Source organism: Poecilia reticulata, chromosome 10 (assembly GCF_904066995.2).
Source record: "Poecilia reticulata chromosome 10, P_reticulata-male-v2, whole genome shotgun sequence".
In the NCBI taxonomy this organism is placed as follows: Eukaryota; Metazoa; Chordata; class Actinopteri; order Cyprinodontiformes; family Poeciliidae; genus Poecilia; species Poecilia reticulata.
Genome location: NC_088839.1, coordinates 22633638 through 22660583, shown reverse-complemented (window position 1 = coordinate 22660583; position 26946 = coordinate 22633638). Strand labels below are relative to the sequence as shown.

At 36.5% G+C, this 26946-nt stretch overlaps 1 protein-coding gene across 1 annotated transcript in view; it reads right to left on the bottom strand.

Moving 5' to 3' along the window:
- gfra4b (GDNF family receptor alpha 4b) overlaps positions 1-12072 on the bottom strand; it is a 48977-nt gene extending 36905 nt beyond the window's left edge. Inside the window, exon 1 of the mRNA XM_008420564.3 lies at positions 11678-12072. Coding sequence (XP_008418786.1) covers positions 11678-11720 — 43 coding nt within the window. The 5' untranslated portion in view covers positions 11721-12072. The remainder of the gene's footprint in view (positions 1-11677) is intronic.
- Positions 12073-26946: the final 14874 nt, after the last annotated feature.

The window sequence follows — 26946 nt, the reverse complement described above, 5'->3', positions numbered from 1 at the left end:
AATAATGAAGCCGTTTGGGCGCGCTGTAGTCACTTCGCGGGCTACCGTTGCATTATGGGAAATGTAGTGTTTGCAGGCAAAACACGAGCGGGCGGCTCTGGCTTGCGGGCCGGTTCTCATAGTAATTAAATATCATTCAGGGGGCCATAGATAATTGATTTGCGGGCCGGATGTGGCCCGCGGGCCTTGACTTTGACATATGTGATTTAAGACAATGAAATTTAAGATATTTCGGAAATAAAGACTCTGGATAAAAATTTGCCACTGGAAAATTAGCATTAAAAGTCAGCAAACATGCAAACATGCAGGAATAAACCGAAACCAGATGTGCACCCAAGTAAAATAACTAATCCATTTTGATATGAGCCATTTGTAAGCATACTCTATTACTTGTTAGCAAAAAAGTCAGTCAGAAAATCTCTTGGTAGCAACTTAGAGCATTTAGAATGGAAATATGGTGAAGACATCTTCTGTAGTTGAAGTGTGATGTAGTTCAACCCTAAAATCAAAATGCTGAATGGCTGTTGGTGACAGAGAGGCTGGTTCAAGTATTTCAGACATTGAGGATGTATAACTTACCAAAAATGTATGTAATTAATTACTAAACTGGCTTTTCACAAAAATCATAATGTGTTGAATCATATGTGATTACATAAACATGTTCAGGGACTGTGGGTGGAAATTGACATTTTTTTTACTATAACCTGCAACATCTCTCCTTTTAAAAAGTTAATGAAATCTTGTACATTGTCTCTGCATAAATAAACAAGCAGCATAAACAGTGGAAATTTCACATATTGTAATCTCTGGTTTACAACAAAAAAAATATCCAGTGTGCAGCAGTGGTGTGCAAAAGCCCTTGTTATAATTAAGTTTTATATAATGTGCAAACAACCATCACCAGTCAGTTCTTCATTTTTTTTTTTTTTTTTTACCATCGTGGTGAAGATAAAACCATAAACCGCTTCCTCTGAAGAGATCTTCCAGACATGCCATGCCAAAATTATTCATAAATCAATTTTTGTATAAAAGCTGCTATAGCTGCCATAACTCAGCTGATACATACTTCAAAATGAGAGCTATGATAACAAAATATCCAATTTGCAGTAATTCACTTGCCTCACAGTGTAAATAAACAACTAAATATTAATTAAATACATTGCACTGCCGTTGTTTGAATTGCGTTAATTGCAGATGCATCATCAAACAGTTCAGTTTGTGAGCTTCTCCTGCCTGCCTGCCTGCAAGCCAGAAAAATAAAAACAGCATCCCTCATGTAAAAGCAATGCTATCATAGCTTTTTTATGGCCTGTGAGACATGCTTTTTTGCAATTCATGCATATGGATATACTGCACCACAACACTAATAAAAATGAATAGGAATGTATTTTCCTTCTGTTTCACTCACTGGAAAACAAAAAAGGGGACATAAGATACAAGAACTGTATATTTCCCAGCTAAGAAAGAAGCCACTGTTAATCAAAGTCAAATTCAAATTTGTCTTAAAAATATTACAAAATTAGAGCAGAATATGACTTCAACGCAACTGCTGTTTTTGGTCCAAGTTACCACAAAGACACTCCACCAAAGAATATTTCACATGAGAAAAAAAAATCTTATTAAATCAGCTAAATAGAGCAAATATAACAACTGGGTTAGTGCATTTCCAAAACCAGAACTCCCATGGGATGCTACCAGTTTATAAAATGTGGCTCAAAGAAGAAAATTGACCCGCAGATATTGTCATGGGGAGAAAAGAGTCACTGGTGCACAAAGGGGCCAAAGCCTGGCCTGTGTGGTCCGATCCACCGGATGAACTTCTGAAGCTTTAGTTGCTGAACAGGTTAATGCTGGTTCTGATAGAAAGGTGGTGTCAGAATACACACTGAATCTCAATTTGTTGTTTCTCCAGCCCAGTCAGGGTGTCGGTGCTGACCCTGAATCTGAAATGAGTATGTTATGATCACAACTAGACCACAAGTAATGGAAAAAGGTTTCCTGGATTAATAAACTGTATATTACGTGAATGGCCAGGCGTGTGCGTGTGTGTATCATTTAGCTGGGTAACACTTTACACAAGGCTGGACTATTGGAGAAAGGCAAAAGCAGTCTGGCAACATTCGGATAGGAAACCTTGGGCGGTGCCATTCATAGATGTTTCTTTAACACATTCCACTTATCAGAGCTTTGTATTTGTTGCAGACACTTTTTCATGGAAACAGTGTTTTCTGATGACCTCTATCCAATTAGATCTAAAATATGAGAGCAACTACTGTGTAGTTTTTACCTCCTCTCTGAAACAGTTAAAATCATCAGGCTTTGATTGGCTTGTTGGCCAATTTGAATGATTCAAACGTAAGTGTCAGCAGTACCTGGATTTAAAATGCTAGCATCAAATCAATGCTTCTTGGTAGAGCGGAAAATGAAGTTTCTTCTTTATAAGGAAGAGTCTCTTCCCTTCCGCTGATGCTACATGATTGCTCAGGAGGAGGGATTGCTGCAAAATCAATGACTCAATAGAATCACAAAAATGTGCTGTTTCGCATAGTAAATTAGACTCAGTTGTTTTCTAAACTGAATGCATGTAAATTAATGTATATCTGACTTTGTGGTTGGATGCACATCTGATATATTTCTGAATATTGATTACATATTGATTACATATTGATTACATATTCTTCTTCTTTTGTTCAGGGTCCTCCAGGACTATTATAAATATTAAGTTATTAATTTCCTCTCCCCTTTTGTTATTCGTTCCACTGGGGAGAGGCAAGTTTTATAATCTATTGTAATCCTTTCATTTATATTGTTCAAATGTTTATTTTTCCTTCTGTATTAATGATAAGTGTTTGGATATTTTCATTTGAGTTGCTATTACACCTTTATATCATTTGATGCATGCTAACTATTATTTTGTATAGATCGGGTTGGAGAACTGGAGCACATGCTAGGTGCTAATGCTAATATCTCCCGATTGACAGGTACGTTAGCGGGCCCTTTTGTTATTCGTTCCACTGGGGAGAGATCGGGTTGGAGAACTGGAGCACATGCTAGGTGCTAATGCTAATATCTCCCGATTGACAGATTGAATAAACGGAGACCGCCTCCAATCCCAGACTTGATGTCTTGTGGTTTGTCTGATCACCACACAACACACACAACGCAGAAATCCACCGGTCACACTTGGATGACCGGTGGATCATCAAGACCACATACGTCTCCGACTGGAAGAACGTGAGGAGAGTGGTGCGGACAGCAGAGAGGATCATGGGGGCCACCCTTCCCTCCGTTCAAGACCTTTCATCCCGGCGCTGCGTGTCCCGAGGTCGAAACATCGTCAGAGACCCTTCACACCCACAGCATGGATGGTTCTCCCTGCTGCCCTCTGGAAAGAGGTTTCGAAGCATCCGGTGCAGGACATCCAGGTTCCGAAACAGCTTTTTTCCACTTGCCATCAGACTGCTGAACTCCCAACCGTATTGCACTTGAAAATCTGGTCTCCACATTATATCTGCCTCTTGCACAGAACAAAGAACTCTTTTACTGTTATTCCTTCACTCTATATTTTTCTATATTTATATACGTATTTACTGTCCTGAGCTGTATGCAACGAAATTTCGTTTTGTATTCACCTTGTGTATGCAATATGACAATAAAGTTTAACTAACTAACTAACTAACTAACTAACATATTTTTAAATTAGATTCCTTTTGAACTGGTGCTGCGTAAATACAGTACACTCAATTGAGAAATACAGAGAGAAATCTAAATCGCTTGCCAAAAAGCACAATTGGGTAAAGCCAGTTCTAAATTTCCATGAAATGTTCCAATATGAAATATTTATTCTCAGTGTGTATGCCTGAAGTTTCACTCTTTTATTATACTAAATCTCCACTGTCTCACCCTGCATAACAACTAGGAGTCCGAGGACATCGGGACAATCAGCATTAAAAGGAAATCATGCAAACAAAACAGAATGTGCTTTTTCGACGAAGCACGCACAAACCGCAGAATGTTCAGTCTTTCCTACACAAACAGAACATTTCACCAGGAGCTCGACTGCTCTTCCAATTTTAACCACAGAGGCTGTTCTGGCCAAAACCTTTGTCAGTGGTTGTTGTTGCATGACCCAGACTTGATCCAAAAAACTGCTGGCTTTGTTCAAAACCAGTCAAGGTTTTCGATTTTTAATTACAGGAAAATCAATGTGACCGAAGATCTCAGTACAACACAATAGACAATGTTGGAATATGTGGTATGCTACTTTTCTGCTTTGGTGAGCCTCATGCAGATCCTCAGAAGTGAATTTTTCAAAACATGGAACAAAAAAATTCATGTATCTTCAATGCTTTACAGATTCTAATTTTATGCACATAAATTTAGGCTACTTGTTCTGTGATCAACTAAATTTGGTAGTTTATAGCTGAGCTAAAACCAAAACTACATTTTTTGCAAGTGTTCATTTACATTTACTTTTTTGTTGTCCTATTACATCCAAAATTTACAGTGAATTTTATGTGAATTTTATGTAGCAGATAAACACAAACTAATGCCTAATTGTTATGTGGAGAAAAAAAACAAGAATGTGCCATGCAAAAATATTCAGATCTCTTTACTCTGATATCTCCTAAATAAAAAAACTTACAGCATAAAATATGTGAGCTGATCTGTTAGCAAAACAGGTAAGGCTTGGACAAAATGAATGGATAGCTAAGTCACAAGTTTTCAATTTGAATTAGGTCTTGACTTTAGATAGAATATTCTCACCATTCAACAGTAGCTCTGCATGCTAAGGGCATCACCCTGTTAGAAAGTGCATCCTAGTCTGAGTCAAGGTCTTTTGCAGCTTGGAACAGGTTTTCTAGCTCCTACAGAGGTCAAAACTGGCCTTTTAGCTTCTCTTTGATGAATGTTTTCTTTTCCTGCCCGAATACTGTATCTGCTGCAGTGGAAGGCCATGCATTGGTAGGTTTGTAGTTGTGCCGCAATCTTTTCTCTTCAAAGTGTATAAGTACTTTTGTAAGTGACCGAAAATTACTCTGTTGATAATCAACTCCCCAGTGTCTCTTACAGCAGGGTGACATTTCTATCCCTATATTTAATCAAAATGTAGAGGTTAATTTTTGACTCCTGAAAGAAAGAAAGGGTTATAGAAGGTTTCTCATAAAGGCTGTGAAATAACATTTGCATGAATAATAATGTGTGCATCCCTAATATTCACCGCTGTGAGGAAAATGAGCTCCTAAAACTTTCCACTGAGCCGTGCTTTTGTAACTTTATTGCCTGGTTTTACAATCCCATAAGGGTTATAAATGCATTTAGTAGATACGAAAAAAAACAAAGTCTTTAATTTGAAGTCTAGTCTCTGTCAGTGTGTTAAATGTAAATGGAACCTCAGCATTTAAATCACGCTCAGTTCTCTATATTTATTAAAGTAAATCTTCTTTTAATATCTAAACTCCTTTATAATTAGCTGTGACATATCACCTTAGACTTTCTCTTTTTGGACTGTAAAACTATTAAAGTTCTAATACAAAGCCTTTAATACGTGTTTGTATTAAACGCTTTGTGCTCATTTTTTAGAAACAGTTCGAATGAATACAGTTTACTTGTCCTGCTAAATGAAAATATTGGTTGCAGCAGATTTAAGTAACATTTAAAATCCTAATAAACTATGCTTTGGCCATCACTTACCTTTTCATTTTCTTGTACTACAACATATTTGATCACATGAATCTCAAAACAGAAACACTCTCACTGATTAGCGAACAATGATTTAACTGACACTTTATTACAATAATGGATTAGGACAGAAAACCCATTTATTTTTACTACCATGCATCACTCCCAGTCAATAGCATGTCTATGGCTTTCACACACACACACACACACGCACACATGCACACGCACACACCCAGCCCTAACAGTCTGTGTGTGTTTCATACTGAAAACGTGCAGCAGCTTCTGACTTCCAAACTTTGTTTGCTTAAAGTTATATTTTAACATCACAAGCAGACAAGGAAGTGAGAAACTGAAAAATGTCAGCATGAAAAGTCAGAGACATCAGACTGATTGATATCAGCTGAATCTCAATGTGCAGATTCTAAAATTTCAATAATTAAAGAGAAAGGTAGGAAAACATGAGATTCTGCAGAAACACTGTAGCAGCCAGACTCTTTGACAAGACTTTTTTTTTCTCCAATGTGTCCTACAGAGGATTAAAATTTGAGTTTTACCTTCTGTGTATAATGCAATATTTACACTTTGTAGTCAATTGCTTAAAAACCTTTACCAAAAACAGTTGTTAGAACTGCTTAATTAAACTGCAGTTCCAAGTATGCTTGCAGAAATACATTTCTATACCTTTTTCACTTTCTTTTTCGTAAAAAGGTCCTGGAGACAAGCTGACAAAGGCCATCAAGCTTCACCATGGGGTTTACACTCACAGCACATTTGGACACACCAATTAGCCTGGCATGCAGCTGTTTGGATGGTGGGAGACCACTAGTTCTTGGAGAAATCCCACACAGGTAGAAAGAGTAGCATGCATAGCACACAGAAAGCCCCTCAGCCTTCATAAAGTCAATTTTTCAGTCACCTCACTCCACAGTATATATTCTATTTATCCACAACATGTTAAGATTGCTCTTTATTTCTGCACTTATTTGATATTACTCAACATATCTTTCCAGATAAAAAATGTATTGCAATTCAATCCAGTCTTAAACCAATCACAGTTTATTAGGTACTTAAGCACAAAAGTGTTGAATTTCCTTTAACCTTTCCACTTTTTATTACTACTTACTACTTTTATTAATACTTAACTGTATTTTACTGGGTTTCATGAGATCAACCAGCACAAAGTAGTGCGAAATTTTGTAGTGACGGAAAAACTAATCGTTTTCATCTGCAAAATCAGAAGTCTGCAACCTGCAGCTCCAGAGCCACAAGTGATTTGCCTCACTTAATATCTTTAACATTGAAATGTTGCCCTGTTTCGTTTTGTTAGTTTGCTGTTGTTTTTTTTTTTTTGCTTGTTTCATTCTTTTGCTTTGTGCATTCATGGAAAAAAACACAGACCCTACTCCTAATCTGCTGAAAAATATGGTTTAGAACCTCTATTGCGACTTTATCAGACCAGCCAGGTGTTTCCACAAATAAGAAGAACAATGCAGTTTTTGTCTTGGAATATATCTGGATCTAATAAAATAAGAGCAGTGATGCATAATGTGAGGTCCAGGTGCAAACATGGCCTGTAAACTGGGATAATTAAGGTAGGAAATTCATCTTGGAATAATGATACAACACAGAACCAAAGCAAAAAGATGAAAAACAGCTGAAAAATGAACCAATCATGTAAGAGGACAAATTGGCGAAAAGGAGAAAAACAACTGGGAAAGAAATAACTAATCAATGACAGGTGGTAAAAAACCAAATAAGTAAAACCAGGAGGGAAGCAACCAACTTAGAAAACAAGACTAGCTGCTATTAAACAGCAAAAGAGTTACAAAGCAAAAAATTAAGTCAATTCAAACCCTATAAAACAAACCAGAAATCATTATTTCCTGCATTGGTTCATAAGTTCTGCTAATTTCAATCACACAATCACTGAAATATGCCTTCAGGAAGGGAGCTGTGGCATTTATTTTTCATAAGGTCAAAAAGGAATCTTTAGAAATACCATTTACCATTAACACAAGTGTGGTAAATAATGGCATCAATGATTTATATCCAATGTAGACAATGCTGAAAGAAACAAAACACATCTAATCCTTATGTAAGATGCTGCATAACTAGCTATTATGCACAGATTTAAATTAAGCGCATTTCTGAAATTCAAATGTTTACATATTCAACAAAACGTGGTTTGAAGGCTGAAAATGCAACCCGGTGTCATATGTCGTAGTTTTATAAAAGCAGAACTCTGTTTTTCCCTGCACGCAGCATGAGCATGTACTGGGTTGTGTGTGTGAAACAAAATGCATAGTTTAGTTTTTGTAACAAATCTCCATGTAAGGGTTAGTTTATAATGAAGTACAATGTCAAACAATGCCTATTTGTGTTTATTAAGAGAAAAAAAGTTTAATCCAGCAACACCAACAACATTCAGTGAAATAAATCAGCAGCATGGCTGAAGCAGAATGCTGTGACAAAGCCTTTTGTTGCACAAATATGGGGTTAAAAATAGTACATCTCATATCCTTAAAAAGCACTGAAAGCACACTAAATATAATATAAGTATATATAAGTCCTAAATATAGGACTTAATATAAAAAAAAACTTAACAGCAAAAGGACTAATGATGAATATAAACACTGTTGGCAACTCCTAGAAGATATTCCCTGGTTTTTGTGCCATTTAAATATATTCACTTTGCTTTTAGTTTAGATTATTGTAGAGTATTAATGCAATCAGCTTTGTGCTATGAATAGGTCTTGCATTGTGATGTGAAACATAATCTGACTCTGGTGAAAGTTCTATTAAGTTAACGTTGCACAAAAATGCTTCATCAACCATAAAAAATGAGGTACTCTGAACAGTTGAACTCGATTTCAAACAATTATTAGCTTCAGTGTGAATCTGTCAAAGTGAGTCCCAGTGTAAATTTATCATGCGGATAAGATCAAAGACTGGGCAGTCCACTAGTTATCTCAGATTATTTGCTATTATTCCGTACAACATTGGATGCAGCTTTGATGCAGTTTGACACTACAGCTTATTTAAACGGACAGATTAACCCTTTAATGTCTTCTGGAGGACCCACAAACCTGGTCTGAGCATCATCAGCGCTAACGCTTTCAGCTCCAACCACACCAGGATGAGAACAACCTTAACAAAGCAAATAGGGGCTGATGGATGGAAATAAAGCACAATTCCAGATTATTTTCACTCCTTTCTGCAGCCAATTAAGAGATTAACCTCTATAATAGAGGAGTGCAGTTTGAATGCAGGCTTAATGGATAAAACTGGCATAGCAGCAAATTATTTTATTTGATAGCTACATTGAAATACAAATAGGTATAATCTAAACATAGAGAATGATCTCTAAACATAGAGAATGATGTGTTTGTAAGGACACCTTACAAACACATGTAAGGTGTCCTACATGTGTTTGTAATCGACCTAAATTAGTTATGAAATTCTCATGATGAGCTGAATATGACACAGTTTAACAACAGTTACTAAAAAACTGAGTCCAAGGAAAATTTATTAAACATATTTTGATTCAGTGCCCACTGATGTGAAACTAATAACATACCATTTGTGTTTTTAAACTGTTATTCAATATCATTTCTTTATTGATCTTTGATTGTAAGACAAAAGCCTGCTATAATCAATGCATTTTTTCTGGCATCACTTTAAAACACTTAACAATGGCAATATTATAATTAAAAAATGATAATGATACTAAATAAAAACTTGACATTTTTTAAACTCTTATATTACCTGAGGCTGTCTATTCCTAATTTTAAGATAGCAACAATCCCCGAAAATGTTTTATTGTTGATTTTATTTTGGGGGGGGGTTGTTGACACAAGCAAACACAGAGAAATCTTTGACTTTGTGCTCTCCTGAAAGGCAGTGCTCAATACCAGCATTTAATGGACACTTTTTACAACAGAGGTCTTGATGTTTACCTTCAGAGTTGGTTCTGGAAAATTGTGGTCATTCTGTTGTGGCCTGCAGGAAACTGAAGTAGTTAAGAGAGTGGGGGGTAATGTGTGATTTTATTTCATCTGTCCAGATAAAATATAGATTGCAGAGGAACTGTGCAGAAAGTGGCAAAAACAAGTTTGGTAATGCAGACAGGTTATACAAACTGACCATTAAAAGTTTAGTCGTGGTAACTGATCAGAGTAAACGGCTAAATAAGCAGGATCATCGTATCTACTGTGATTCAACAAAAATCTGCATGTTTAAAAACAAATACATAAATATGCCTTCCAAAGCTATTCGTAACCTTTGAATTTTTTTACTTTTTTTTACTTTTTTACTACAAAGTTCAAGCATTTCCACAGTTTCTCAATTAGTATTTTAGACTGACCTATAAATATGTTGTAATCTAAATTATTATGCTTTGGGGTGGGTCAATCTGATAGAGAAACTATCACTCTAAGATTAGGGTGATGGCTAAGAGCCCCACCAACCACCAATGAAAAAATGCAAAAAGCAGGTAAATAATTACAAATAGGATTTAAATACTGAAATGGTGATTTTAAAAAGTGCTATTTTGTGTTATCTTTTCAGATATAGTTGTCAAATTTCCAATCATAAACTAACTTGAGGTTTAAATGAAAATATCTTTAAATCTAAATCTGCCAAGTGTATAAGTGTAAAGTCTCGTGACTTCTTTAAACAATCATTTCACCTTTCCATGTTCCTATGACGATTAAATCTGTGGGAAAAAGGACAAACTGATGTCATAAGCTATGGATCACTGCAGCTCTTCCACAGGTCAGTTCAGGTGGATCCCCATGAAAGTTTGGGAAATTCCTTTGAAACTCTGTTTTCTCTGTCTTCATCTGTTTGTTCGATATGCCCAAACAAAGCTTCGAAGCATTCACAGGACATAAAAGAAATTATACGTAGGTGGACTCTTTTTAAAAACTTCTGAAGGCCATTAGTTGCACTGGCATTTATTAAAAGGTATCTGAGTAAAGGGTGTAAACACAAAGGCAGATTCCATTTAATAATCTTAAATAAAGACACGTCTAGTGAAAGTGGTTCTCTGAAAAACTTGACAGGTGAGAATACGTTTTTAAGGCACAGTAGGTCTAAGCACATCACCAGATATCATTTGTGGGTCTATCTTTTTCCAACTATTTGACAACAATTAAAGCATGCAAAAAAAGTTTTTAATTTGACTTGACGTTCACAGAGAGCAGCTGATTCAAGTAGTAAATCCTTCCACTCAGCATTTCTTGGAATATCCTTTCATTTATTTAATGAATGACTTCCACAAACAAAAAGCATTAATAATTAATGACAAAGATTAGAAATACATTAATGCATTTTCCAGCCTTTGTTAAGAAGGAAAGCTGGAGCTGCAGGTAAAAAGAGAAAAGAAGCCATCTCAGTGGCCAGGCGGCTAAAACTTTATATTTCCAAACAAAACAGATGAAAATATGAACCAGCCGCATGTTTCTCTCCACCCAACTCTGTGTGCTGTTACCACAAAAATCCATATTCTAGCTTCATTCAGTTAGAGAGCAATATTTCACAGATGGCTGATGTACTGATGCCAGTGGTCGCTTGTGAAGGATTTGCTAAATAATTAAGCAATTACACCATAAAATGTACCTCTGTGCACTTAATATTTAGTTTAAGTATAAAGAATGACAAATGCATTCTTTATACTATTAGGACAAATATTTCTTCGAGCAACTAATTCAATTCAACAACACACAGTCGAACCATCCCTGCACACAAGCACCCAAGGCGGACTTGCCCACTCTTCAGCATATGCACTTGCAAGTAAACTATTTTTGCGTGGTTTCCCATATTGCGCTGTGCCATCGGGTCATTATCACGGATTCCTCGTTTTAGCGACGCATTTCAACGCCGCAGCTATAAATTTGCATCAATACAATTTTAAGCACATGTTGCCAAATATTTTTCATTACACCCGAATGGAGCGGGTTACAAATCAGGTCTAAAAAGATAAGTTAATACTTACCAAAAGTTAGGAGCATAGACAGATAAACTCCCCACTGATCCATCTCTGTCGGAATTTCAGGTTATGCCTCAGAGCTTAAATCTACAGCGGAATATTCCTTATGCGCATTTGGGTATCCTTGTTTGCGCAAATATCTTTTTTTTCCCCCTCCTCGGCCAGTCTAATGTAGTTAGTCGCTTGATTTTGTAAAAATCGTTTTATATCTCAGAGTCCCACCAGTTCCTTCCCAGCCGCTCTCTCTGTCGCGGTTTTGCGTAAAGGTACAGCCATGCGTGATGCTGCGAGAGAAAGTTGTCCTGTGCGCTGAACAGTCCGCTGGTATTGGAGAGCCTTCTGTTGCGCGTCTACGTGGTCGCTGAAGTCCTTGAGTCCGCTGCTGAAGAGAAGCCGAGCGCAGGGAGCAGCCGAGAGGGAGGGGGCAGAGAGACGGAGGGTGCAGGGGTGGCGGGGGGGTTGTTTGTGCAGGAGAGGCATTAGGCAGTCTGGTCACACAATGATTGCTTAACGGCGATTTTCTTTTTTGATCCAAAAAGTAGCTTATCTTAAAATTCCTGAATTCTGCAGATCCGCTTTAAAGAATTCCAACCTTCCACATGTGCTTTTACTGGGTATACCTGAAATTCTTAAAGGACGTGGATAATTTTCCAATGCCTTATAAGTTGTCATCTACATTTAAGTATTTTTTTTCCCTTTTCCTATTGAGAGGCATTTTTTAAATCAAAGTTTAAAAAAAAAGTTCAAAAAAGCTTAAAAAGTGTGCTTTTTGTCAAGGAATTCCCAAAGCAACTTTTGACAAAGTCTGTGCTGATAGTTCTGCTTTATCTTGCGTTGTCATTAATCATCTGTTTAGTTTTCTGGGTGCCCTGTAAGACCTCTGTCAGCACAAAGTGCAACATTGGGGGCTTGGGGTCAAATAGCAAAGGAAAACAAATGTGCACAAAAAATTATGTCGTAGAATAAGGCTTTTGACAGTATGTATATCCTTATGCTTACAATGTACCAACCATTTTTTTATTATTTCTTTTGCAATTTTTCTTAGCAAAAAATCATTTTACGTAAGCGAACTGAATGACTTATGGTGGACCTTGAGTTGATGACGGAGATAAAAGAAGGAATGGCAATGATAATGAAAAGGCAAGCCTCTTAGGGTTTCAAAACATGTCTGAGATGAGAATACAATTACAAATGTTTGTTCAAAAGCTAAGGTTAGATTGTAAAGTGCTGGAAAGTAGTTTTTTGCTCCCTTTCAGGTCTTGTGCTTTTGCTTTTTTGTTACACTTTCAGATAATCAAACACATTTTCATATCAAACAAAAATAAACTGAATAAACAGTTGACTTTTTTTTTTTTTTGTATTTATTAAAGGGGGAAAATCATCCAAACCAACTCTAGCTCTAAAAGCTGCTTGTGATGTCCTTCAGGGCACAACTGCTACCAAGTGTGAAAACTGGCAATGATTTTTTGGGGTTTTCAGACTGATTGAGGTTAATACCACACAATCTCTTCCAGACTTGTACTTTTATTCATTTTATTTTAAAGGACTATAATAAAAAAATCTAATAAAATTAATGAAAAGTTTTGGTTGTAAAATAACAAAAAAAAAGGGGGGAGCGGGTTAACTGAGCAAAGACTTTTGCACGGCACCGTATACATAAATGAGCATTGTTCTCTGCAGGTCTCTGTTGAGAAGGGGACAAATCTATTGGAGAAGCAAGAAAATCTTTTAGACACAAACTAAATGATGGAGCTTCCATTATTACATTACATAGGCTACATATTTTTTGTTGTTTCACACAATGGTTTTCGGCGTATTCTTTTATTGCATCTCTAAAAGTTGATGGCCAGTGGAGTTTGTAAATGTAAACAAAGCTGCTGAGGAGCAGATAACAGCTGGTCTCCATGTTGGATCACCCAGGCTCAGAGTGTGTGCTTTGCTGTATGCATGTGCATGTTGCCTGCAGATCAACCCAGAGGCCCTAAAGGATGATCCAGCTTTATCCAAAGACAGACTAAAGACGGCAGAAGAGCCATTTCGGCCTGTCAGTTGTATCGTTATTCCCACATCCTGCATTGCTGCTCTGCTGTTCTTTTCCATTGAACAACTTTGGGTACGTTATGCCCAATCGTACCCAAAAAAACTTAAAACTTCATCGTTTTAAGTTTTTGTTTTACTTTTTGCTGAGGAATCAAATTGGGAGGACTGTAACTGTACAATCTTTTTACGCCTCAGTAGTTGTAATTTTCACTTTAACAAGCCCTCTGAAAGAATATCGGAAACAATATATTAACATCTCTGTTGGGACTTGAAGTGCTTAAACAAGGGGAGATACATTCTGAAACTGCTCTTTGAATCTTAAAACAGCAACTCAATCCCACTGGGGGATCTCTCAGAAAAGCCCATATTTGCACTGTGCATCTGTAATTTAAAACATTAAAATGTGCAAAACATTGAAAATGCACATATAGGGAAAACTAAAGAGGAAGTTTTCATTTGCCTTCAACCCGTTAAAAGACTTTGGCATCTTCCCACTGGATTTGTGTTGCAGAGAACTGCAGAACAGACGTGGTCTGAATAACCTCCAATTTAAGCTTTTTTTGCAGGATATTTATTGAGCAGGAAGTCTGATGGTTTTAAAATAAACATTTTGTTATCCATATGCCAGCATGTCTTCTTCCTCTCCTAATAATTTCTCAATTAGAAAAGCAAGGTGCTCTATAAATGAGGGAGATAGACGATTCTCAGATCTTGCTTTAGGCAAACTCACATTGATCATCTATCTCTTTTAGCCACAGCAATAAGGAGAGAGGATTAGTAATTTTATATATTTTTAAGTGTTCAACCACCAGAGCAGGAACCAGTACATCTCCCGGTGTTTTCATACGTTGATTCCTCTGGAAGGTTTGACAGATTCTAAAAATCAGTCACTTGAAATTGTTTTCCAAATATTGTCTTCTCCCTAAATGAAAGAGTCACATTTTTGTAGAAGATGCACTTTTTCTTCATGAATCAGGACAATGTTAGGATGACCTGATGCACCATATGGCTCAAGCTGTAGATCCACCTGGAAACCATCAGTATTTAGAAAAGAAAAGACAAACACAAACCAGATGAAACGTGTTTAATAAAAGTCTATCACTGTGAGATGTAAAAATAGTGCATCAGAGATAAAAATCACTGAAGAAAGAAACTCTTCCGATGTGTTTTATTAATTGGCTATTTCAATGCAGAAGTATGCTGACTGATTTAACAGTACATTTATCCTTACTATTTATTTATTTATTTATTTATTTATTTATTTATTTATTTATTTATTTATTTATTTATTTTTACCATTTATCTTTAATCTCACTATCCATTAACTTCTCTGACTCTGACTGATACAACACCCAGCGTATTAAATTTCAAGATGGCTAATTGTGCATAAAAAAGTTAAGGGCAATCTGTTTTTGTAGAAAATGGATAATGCTACCTACCAACAGATGGTTGGTCACAAATTGCTTAGCAGTTGAATCACATACAGTACCATGGAATACAATCCATATCTCTTGAACTTTAATGCATTACAGCTACAAACTATAATGCAATGCCAACACAAAGTTGTGCATCTCATGAAATAAATGGCAAAGGTACGATTCTTAAGACATTTTGCAAGTCAAATATCACCCAAATGTGCTGTAACCTATCACATTGAGTCAGTTCAGCCTCATTGACTCTATAACGTCTAAATCAAATCAACAGCAAGTGATTGCTGTCAGAAGTCACCTGATCAGTGCATGGAGCCCACCTGTAAGAGTACGTTAGTGAACAAAACTGACAGGAGAGCATCAATCAGAGAATCAGTCAAGAAGACCATGGTAACTCTGGAGGAGCAGCAGCGATTCACAGCTCAGGTGAGAGAACTTGTTGACAGGAACTATTCCTAGTATGCTCCACAAATATGACACTTATGGAAGCGTGGTAAACAAAGGAAAGTGTTGAAAGTTATAAGAAGTTTTCTTTTTTTTTTTCCCCGCCTACATACCATATAGCACCATACCATACAGCCAGAGCGTCAGTGGAATGGATTAGATGTTTGTTGTTTTATCATGGTTGTTTTATCAAATATGAACATGTTTGAGGCATATGAATATTCTTCAAGTTAAAATAAAATTAACAGAAAAGCACAGATAAAATCAATAAAACACCCACCTTAAAAGACGAGTCTTATATTGCATCTTGATCTATTGAATTCCTAGACAGTAGATGAAATGGTAAAAAGTTCCAGAGAGCTAACAGCAACAGACATTCTGTCAACTTAAGCTTTTAGAATTAACCCTCCTGTTATGCTGCGGGTCAAATTGACCCGCAGCATAAGTTAAAAATAAGTTTATATAAATTTTTTTTAAATAGTTGGAAGTGCTTAATCTGCATGAAACTTTTTCTATTTGTCTTAATAGGTACAATCTACATATAAATTAAAAATGTATTCATTTTACACATTTGCAGCCCCTCCTGCGTCTATACTATACTATACCTAGATACTGTTCGGGTCAATTTGACCCGGCAGTCAAGTTGAAGGGTAAAACAGGGTCAAAAAATGTCCAATTCTATTTGTTTCCTTGCACCTATGAGACATATTTCACCACACACACACACACACACACACACACACGCACGCACACACACACACACACACACACACACCACACCATACACATACATGCATATGTGCATGCGCACAAGTCCACTTTCTCACTAATCTTTACTTCACTAGGAAACTGCGAGAAAGCAGGTGTCCATGCAACTTTTGATGGGAACGTTTTCTGATCCCATGGGCAAACTCCACCCACACTGAGTGACACTCAGTAGAAGTTGGGGGAAACATAAATATGACTCGTTTGTCTTGATTTTAATTAGCGGGTCAATTTGGCCCAGAACATAATACGTGTCTCAAGTTCAATTATAAAGATCATCCCTTTAAAAAAATGTGAAATGTAATATAAAAGAAATTACAAAAGATTAATTTTAAGGATAATTATTGTTTTGTGTGTGTGTTTGTGTGTAGGTTTTTTCAGAGGACATAAAAAATTTAAATTCAATTTTTTACATCCAAATGAGTAAATAAGTAAATTGTCATCATTGATCCTTTATTTGTGAGAAATAAAAAAAACATCATTGCACAAATATTGATTGAAATGGTTAGCATTGAAGTTAATAATCAGATACAAAAATGTTTTGGAAGATTTTTTTTTAATTTCTGACACTATTGCATGATTAAACACTCCACGGGTCAAACTGACCCAGGAACATTATTGCTGTACCTCAGAAACGAACATAGCAGGAGGATTAATTTCAGCACAGATTAAAACACTCTGATCAGATAATTGCAGGGACCTTATGGTAACATGCAGCTTGTTCAGAAATGAATAAGAAAACAGGGCAGGGCTTTAAACTCCAAACCAGCAAATTAAACTAAATTATGCACTGAACAGAGAGATGGTGCAGAGAAATCAGTAAAGGTGTAACATGGGAGCACTTAAAGGGCCTCAACAAAAGCATATCAGCTGCATTTGGACATGATTCAAGGGATCCAGAGAAGTTTTATTGTGGCAAATAAAAAATTAATTACAATAACGTATGCAGGAGAAAATAAAAGCACAAATAATACTTTTACACCCCCTGCATTGGCTGTTGTAGCACTCAGTTGACCAGTATTTCCTGGCCGATAAAAACAAGAACAAACAATACTTTGGCATATTAGTCAAATGATAAATTACAACCAAAAGTCAAGCCTTAATTTTGAATGGTAGTTGTGTCTTGTGCACAAAGCAAACCTATGTTTCCAGCAATGTGTTGCTTTAGTATTACAGAACAAGTGACAGCTACAACCCCCACCCACCTCCCCGCCGAGCTAGATATAGTTTAGCCATCGTAAATGTTGCATATCATCCTTTTAATTAGTCAGACACAAGAAAGCAGCGGCTGTTGTTGTTAGCATGAAAATGTGTCTCTTGAGATAACTGCACGGAGCAGCAAGCCCACACAGTGATCCGAGAGGCACAATAGTGCATCTTGAAATTAAAACACATAACACCTCTGCCTTTAACACTGCATCACTGACAAGTTCCTATTTTACAGTGTTATTCCCACCTCATCTGCAGTTTACCACTTAGTTGCATTTGCTATCAAACATATAATAACATTGGATTTTCAGCCATAGTCAAATATACTAATAAGATCCAAGCGTGTTATATCTATTTGGGGGTTTTAATGGTTTATTTTCTTCTTTCTTCTGGCTATAGACCGTTCTGAAAGATTAATTTGACCTGATTTAGCTGTTCCAGAAGCAGTTTTGATGTGAGCTGCGGTTGTCATGTTAAAAACATCCAAATGTGTCCAAAGTCCAACTATAAAGTCATCAGTTTCAGAGGAAAAAATGGAGGTACAGTAGTTCTTCAATCGTCATTTTCTCTATTTTGTGCAAGCTATCAGTAGAACTCAAAGAGAACACACCCGTAAGCATGATGCTACCACCACCATGTTTGACAGTTGGTACACGAGTCTTAGGATTTCAAGTCTCACCTTGTTATTGTGACCAAGTAGCTGAATGTTCGTCTCAACGTTCTTCAAGGCACAAATTGTCTTGTTTTGTAGTTTTGCATAAACTATGAGACTCAGGAAAAAGCCACACATGTTCAAGGAGATCTAAGCAGTTGAGGTTGTCTATTAGGATGAACAGTAATATTTTCAATAGGCTTATTCGTTTGTTTTTAATTTATAGTAGCTGTTGTTAATGTTTAATTTCAGTAATCAGGATCCTCTGCATGACAAAAGATGCACGTTCTTCAGCTTTTATTTCGTCCTAAAACTCTAGGAAAAATGTACAACATCTAATATATTTTATAACTTCTCATTTACTGCAATCCTTCAACTTTGCTGTGTGGAGAAGATTTAAATGACTGCGGCTTTTCCACTGTCAAGTATCTGATGTTTACTGGAAAAAATGGGAAATTTCAAGCTGGGAATTACGTACCAAAAAAAGAAAAAAAAATGTTACTTCACCTTGTATTAGTTAATCTTGCTATAAATAAGGCACTTCTGTTGGCTGTCAGGGAAAGGGAAAAAAGTAGCTCAAGGACCATTCTCTTAAAGATCTATAGGTGGGTTACAAGTGATTCATGCTGCAATAATGACGCCACTGACATGTGTCCAGAACTTGGCTCCCCACTCCGAAACAGTCACAGCGCATGCATGCAGCTCCCAGGGTGGTGACGTCTTGTCTACGCTTGATTGCAAACAGAGTGGTAGTTGTTCCCCCAGCACCCCTGTAAAGCTTCCTCTTTCCCATTCAGTTCCTCTTGCAACAGCTGAGTGGCTTCATATTGGTCAGACTTGTAAATAAATGGTTGATTTATGGAATATTCAAAGAAGTTTAATGTGGCTAAGTAGGAATTAATGTAGAATTAGGTGGGAGTTGTTGCAGCGATCAGATAGGTTCCATGCCAAGCAGAACAATGCTCAGTTGGAGTTCGCCTGTGGGGTGGTGTATGTGCACAGACAGCGACTTGGTTACTTCTCACAGCAACAGATGGTGATGCAGACTCTGTGGAAGAATGTGTCATTACCCTGTGGATTCCTAACTTAATTTGGAGCACACAGGTGCAGAGACACATTGACGCAGACACACAAATTGATGCAAAAATAATAAATGGAAACATTCTATATATTTGCATTAATTACTCAGAGAGATAACAGCAAAAAAAAAAAACATGTTTTGTCACACCAACTGTGTGAGGTTTAACCCTCAGCCAAGCTCATAAACTCAGATGTATTGTTTCGAAGGTGTGTTTACATGTATTAAATAAAATTTTCATGTCACATTACAGTTCAGGCATTACTGTTCAGTGGAGCAGAGGAATCGGCTTCCTTTGACTTCAGCAGAATTTATGTATCCATTCCCACTTTTTCAGACGGAACCATCCATCTCTGTGGTGGGTTTAAGGGGGTGATAAGGTTATCCGGGAACATCTATCACTGTTTTCCTGACACTCCCAGCGGACAAAAACAATTAGACAGCACCTGGATCAACAGCTTTCTGTTTTAAGTTATCTCCAGGGGTTTGGTGAATGTGAGTGAAAACAGTAAAATGTGTGGGTGAGTGCAAGTGCATGAGTTGAAGTTTCTTCAAAACTTTTCCAGGGTGAATTTACAGCGCCTGTCTTTTCAAGTTAGAGGCCCTCAACAGATGTTTATTGGAAGAGGTGGTGATGTGGAAATAAGCTGATACAAGCTACACGTTCTCGGAGTGTGTGCACTATGTGTTTGGGATAAACTCAATAAATGCTCGCTAACACATTCAAAACAAATAGTTACAAATTTAGAAAGCAAAGCAAAGTCCTGTTTTCAGTTTGAAATAAGACATAAAAGACAATGTCCCCAACTCTGATCCACAGAGACCTCTCTAAAAGAAATGTTTTACATTAGAAAATGTTCATGTGTTGTTAGAATGGTCCAGTCAACGTCCATACCTAAATACAATTTGGAATAAATGGCAAGAGTTGATTCATATTCAGACATATTCCCCCTGCAATATGACTAAGCATGGGCTAATTTGTAAACAAAAGGTGGAGAAATATTTTTAAATCTAAATGTGACAAACTGCCAGGTGATTCTACAATGTAAAGATGGAGATGGGAAGGAGGTCCTACCAACTTATTACCAATATTATCCATTTAAAAAAATTTAACTATGTATGCTTTTCCATTAACTTCACAATTATAAACTACTTTGTGTTGGTCTATGTAATAAAATCCCCCAAAAAATCACTGCAAGTTTTAGTTGTAATGAGAGAAAATGTAGGGGAAAAAAGTTCAAGTGTTATGAATGCATTTGCAAAGCACAATTCTGCAAGTATCATTGTTTTTGGTCAAAAATAACAGATTTGTTCTTTGATTTAGGGTTCTATTAGTACTATCTGCACAGCAATTCATGTTCTTAAAATGTGCAATTTATCAACTAAAAGCAGTAGAATTTTTAAAGGAGTTAATGGCATGCTTATTCAGTAAAAGAAAAAATGTGATGTCCATTTCCCTTTTACAGCCTTCATTTGGCAGCAGTTTAAAGTTACACAGTTTAGTGGTACAAGGTCTTTTCCTTTCTCCTGACATATTTCCAGCTGTCCCAATTTTTGTTCTTGCCTCCTGTCTGTGGGGGTTTGCTTGATGTCTGATCATCACAGAATGCCATAAAAGATGTATTCCATCTTTTGACACAGTTCAGCTTCCAGACGGAGGCATTCTGCTCATGCTCTAACATCAAATTACAACATATAAATCCAGCAGACAAGTCCATATGGTTAGAACACATTGCAGAACACGCTGCAGCAGACAGAGAATGTTGCATGCATTTTGCTGATAAAACTTATGCAACAAGGGCCACACAGGAATCCCATAAACTCGCAGTCATGCATGGCACAGAAAACATGACCATAGTTCTGGTTTCTTCCATAAAGTTTCAGTAAAAGGAGGATTTTCTTCAAAATGTAGAAACTGGCAATAATCAAGAGCAATGAAAAGTATCTTAGTCATGTATACTGAACTTTGTCTTAACATGATGGTTGGCTCACATGGAGAGGATTTTTATTGCATACCAGTTTAAATATTAAATATGGCATTAAAAAAATTCAAAATGGCAAAGAGAAAAAATATTACCTTCTAATAAGGTGAAAATAATTGCCATTGTCTTTGTTTTGTTTGCTTGTTGCTGATCGGATGCTGGTGCACCTACTTTATATAGTGTCATATTTTCTTTATCCACATAATATTTTCTTATTTTTTCAACCTTCTCCTTTATGTGAGCATTCTTTGCACATTTAACAAACATAAAATAAAATCTTTGCTTTTTTCCTGTCTGTTCAGGTTGATTTCGTTCAGTTTGACATGTTGCAAAAATTGTTACACTGCTTGTGGTGGCCATTTGTAATGTTTGCAACTTGTAAGTTCTATTAATTTTGTTTTTTATTTTTGGAAAGTTAGAATTAAGTCTGTGATTAATTTGTAAATTAGAATTGATTATGTTGGTAATTGGTTAGCCCCTCCCATTAATTTAGGTAATTAAAAACACACCGGGTGCTTGGTGGAGGCATTGTTTTGCAAATGTCTGGTGTGGACGGGAGGGTTGGTAAATGATTTTTTGACCATTTCATTTCACTTGCATTTCACTTTCAATTTGACTTTTTATTTTGCACCTTTTTACTTGAAACGCCATGTTAAGTTCACTTTCGTTTTCGATTAAGATGTAGGACATTTTTTGATATTTTGTTACTAATTTTATAAGAAATAAACAATCTATTTTTGCAAACAAATGAAGAGGAAGTGCGTTCAATCTAAAACCCACCTGTTAACACACACGGCCTTAGTTGGAGTATTGGAAGCTAGAAGGCCGCGACACTGCTAAGTGAATTATAATAGACATTCTCAGAATTGCTGAAATATTTTGACAACTAAACTTATCTGTGCTAAAATCTTTGACGTCTTGTTTTCTGACTTGCAGAGGGAACTTCATGTTTGGTGCTTTTATTGTGGGTAGAATAGACCTAGGAATTAAAACTGATGCGAAGAAAGAAAAGAGATGTGCTGCAGCACAAAAGCACCTCAGTAAACTTGATTAGACTGAATTTAAGCTTGGACTTGTCATCTCTTCGCCTCTGGCTCTGAAGCTCAGCTGCCATGTCACATTCTGGTAATGCCAATTGATGGGGCCACTGAGGGTGACTGACTTATTTAAATGCTGGTTTTATTCTAATTTCATTAAGCAGAATGAAAGTTTTTGTACTTGTGGGAAAGTCAAAGTGACAACAGAATGAATAATTTAAATGAGATAATACAATGTTTAATCTTAAAGTTTTTTTTTTTAAGAAACTAAACCTGAAAAACGTTGTTCTCATAAATCTTCAGGTATTATGTCCTCCTCTGTTGGAAATCAGACAGAACACACCTGCATGTGTTCAACCATGTTGTAAATAATCCTGAAACAATGAAATACGATCCAGTGAGCTGAGTGAGAGCAGTGTGTTTAAAGTTAAAGAGTTTTCAACACTGTGAAACTGTATCTGAAGGTACTGAACTCGAAAACACCAAATACTAAACCATTTTCGCTGCTTGACAGAACAAATGGGCTCAGGCACAACTAAAGACCACATGTTTTTTTTAGGAGCAACCCTCTGAGTTGGAAATTTCACTGGAAACAATTTTTCTGTTAAATGTCCTTCTGAATGCAACCTCAACTCTTTTGGCTTATCCACTCGTCTTGAAAGATGTGAAATGTTCTGCCATATTTTTGTCAGTGCTACGTCTTGCCAAACGGCATCTTGGAGCAGCATAATATTAGTTTTGACTTGTTATTATTTTGATCATATCCCATGTCTTTTTATGCCTCCTTGTGTTAGGATAAAAAGTAGTTTTTTTTGTTTTACACACACATTCAAAATCTTTGTAAAGAATACTTAAGAGCTACAAAAACAACTTTAATAGCAAGTTGTCCTAAATTCTGCAGTTTATGTAGGATATACATTCCCTTAAATACAAAACCAGTCAGAATTTTTCATACACACAACATGCAGTCCATCTTATCATAAATCTGGGCCATTAATTTCATTGTGAACATAGATATGACTTTCTCGGCTTCAGTATCCTGTTGGAAGATTCATTAATTTAAAAATTGTACTCATAAAACCTGAAGGGTCGCCTCAGATGAAAGAATATCGAATTGGTGCATTGTGCAAAGTGGACTAACGAAGGCCATTCCAGAGGCTTGATGTTAGTCTTATTCGCCCAAACCAAAACCAGTTCTGATGTTTGTTTGAGATCATTGTCGTTTTGAATCATTCAACTGTATCTCCGAGTTTCTTCCTATTTGAGGAGAAGCTAAAGAATTTGGAGCTAATCCTTTTTTTTTCCCAGTATTGCACTTTAAGTTGTTGCAACCTACCAAATACCAACAGCAGTGGCGCATACCATTACGACAGTGTTTCTCAATCCTGGTCTTCAGGGACCACTGCCCTGCATGTTTAAGGTGTTTCCCTTCTGCCACACACCTGACCTGAATAAATTGATGATTAACAGACTTCTGCAGCACTTGATGGCATGCAGGACCTAATGCTATCATTTGAACCAGGTGTCCTGGAGCAAACACACATCTAAAATATGCAGGGCCAGGGTCCTCGAGGGCCAGGTTTGAGACGCTGCAGTGATTGACAATTGGTAAAGTGCTCTTAGGTTTGAAAGTGTCATATAGACTCCAAACCTATTTCTTTATCACCATGACCAAATAGTTCAATCCTTGTCCTGGTTAACCAAAAAACTTTTTTCCAGAAGGCATTTGGTTCATTCATGTAGAAGCTGTGCATTTACGTAAGTCAAGCCTAAATGTCTCCGTTCTGTAGCAGATGTTTAGTTATTAGTCAGTGTTCTTTGAGTCATTGTGAATTGTGTTCACTCTTTCGCCCAGAACATCCATTCTTACTATTTGTCACAAATGAGTGAAACTTTAATGATGTTGAATGTTTAAACATGTCCCAGATGAACATTATATGGGTATTAGAATTGATGAAGCAGACTTGCATTCAACTTCTAGAACGTTTATTACCCCAGTCCTGTTGATAGTTTCTGAACTACAATTAAAAAAATAAATAAATGTATTACAAGTATGTTATTATAGTTAATAAAAGAGGTCAAATATCATCCAGGTAAATTATTCCACAACTTTGTTGTTAGAAATAATTGTCTTCAAATTTCTAAGGGACTTTCATTTGAATATCAATGGGGGGGATTTCAGTTTTTTACACTGTTTGTTTCTTTAAACTGTTTGTGGATTTGAGAAAATCCACTGTAAATTCAAACTTGTGCACCTGGTATTTCTTGTTAAAATGTAATAAAGATGTGAGTTATTAATAGCCCATAATTAATGATGTATTGGTGCCGATGATGAGTCTATTAAGCTTCTGACTGGAGCTATATATACCTGCACAAGCTAAAAACAAAGGCTCCTTTCACATTGTCAACAGTGAATAAGGTGGAGAAAAACTCTGAACAGTCTAACATGAACGACAGTGTAAAACCTGAGATGAGCTGATGGCTTTTACTCACCTCACAGGCTTCTTGTTTTTTAAAAGCTCCAGAGAAGCTTGAGTGCTGATTCCAGTCAGCATGGTGTGCAGAACATTTATTACTGGCCTCCTGTTAGACTGAGCTGTGTCCTAACTCTGACCTGACCTGGACACTGTTACACTGACGTTGTCCACACAGGTCATATGTGTCCCCTGGGACAAAATAATCACAATTTGACTAATTAGAAGGCAAGATCTGGCAAGGACAAAGGTCAAAATACAAACTAATTCTTTTCACAATGTTCCTTGTAAAATAAACAGCTCAGCAGTAGTGTTATTTGTGGTGGTTTAAATTGAAAACACAATTAGTTTGACAGCACAGGTTTACCGTTTTTAATTCTTTCTTTTAAAAAAAAAAAGCCAGCACTTCTGGGACAAACCTGGAGAGAGTTTCAGCGCAGGCAGGTTTCTCATATAGATTTTTTCATTTTTCGTTCATTCTGTCCCAGACCTTGTACTGTCATCATCACTGTCATTGCTACTGAAACAAGCTGAAGTAGCAATTTACTTTGTGTCCTTATTTAATAGGCTTCAAAGTGAGCAACTGATCTCTAGAGTCAGTTTTCAGCAGGAAAATGAATTCATTCTTTTTAGAAAATTAGCCTCCTTTGGCAGTGCAGATGGGTGCAACGCTGAAAGTACACAAAGTCATTTTCAAGCTGTCCAAGACCTTGTTGATGTGACAATGCTGTTTGTTGATACATGTCTACAGGGAATTAAGCAGTTTTCCTATTGAAGCCATATACACCTTATGAAAATGAATATACCCTGGTTGCTTTAATTTGTCACAAAATTAGCTCCATTACAATAACCAACATTTTTTCTATTTGTCAGAATAATAATAATAATTTATAGATCTATTTTTTCTTCATCTTAAAACTAAAATATGTACAAAAAACTGCCTTTAATATTCGGTTAAATTGCTTTTCACATCGTATAATTTGGGGAAAACATTTCAGGGATCCTTCCATTTGAGAGACCCATTTAGGCCTAAATGTCCTGGATAATACATTGAGATGTTGCATCAGTATTTGCACATATTTATTTTTTTTGCTCATGTTTCCATTTATTTTATGTTGTACACTGTCCCTCCTGCAGCAAAATACCCACACAAAATGATGCCTCCACCTCAGTGCTTCACAGTTGACACGGTGTTCTCTCGCTTTCTTGTTTTCCCTCTGAATGTTATGTTGGTTTTTATGAGCAAACATCTATTTGACTTTCATCAGACCAAAGGGCATGTCTCAAAAATGCAGGCCTTTGTCTCTAGGTGAATTGACAAGAGAAGATATAGATTGTGTGCTTTTGACGAAACCAAAAATGAATCAGTCTAATGGAGACTGTCAATTGCCTGATTACTTTTGGTTTTCCCAAGAGGGCACATATGAGTGTTTGATGAGCCGTTTTAAGATACATCCATGGGATTGCCTCCATTTAACTAAATCAGAACCTTGCAAACCCATGACATCATCATCTGGGCTTCCCCATTTCTTAAAAAAAATACACCTTCAGAGAAAAGTCTCTAGCCGTATCAGACCTAATAACAAACCAACTTAAACAGTTAGTTTAGTCTAATTAAATGCTGATAAATTTATTTAATGCATTATAAGTTTTAACTGTATATACCCATTAAATAACTGTCTTTTTCTTACATATCGATTAATGTTGATCATGAGGTGGCCCCTTCAGATCGCCTGTTGATTTTGTCCTTCAGGGCCACAGCAGAGATATTGGCCTTAAACCTTCACAGTAGACAGCTTTTTTCATACAGTCTTGCATTTTTTATCCTTGCCTGAGGTCTTCATGAATATTGCACTACACTATGCTCTATAGTAAACTCCATGTTGTGAGGAATGTATCCAATTACTTTATGAATAATAGATAAGGATTGTGGAGGAGGAGCAGCATTCATTCAGTGAGATTTTCTTGAACTAATTCAAGATTAAACTCTATATGTATTTGTCAAAATCAAAAAGCAATATTAGTTCTTTGTTAAATAGAAATGTGTTGATATTTATTTTCTTCCTTAGCATTGAACAGCCCACAAATCTTTCAGGGTGAAGCTTTCTTTCAACATACAATTTGCACCAGAAGTCGGTGACAGCCCAGTGAATACCAGTGACGT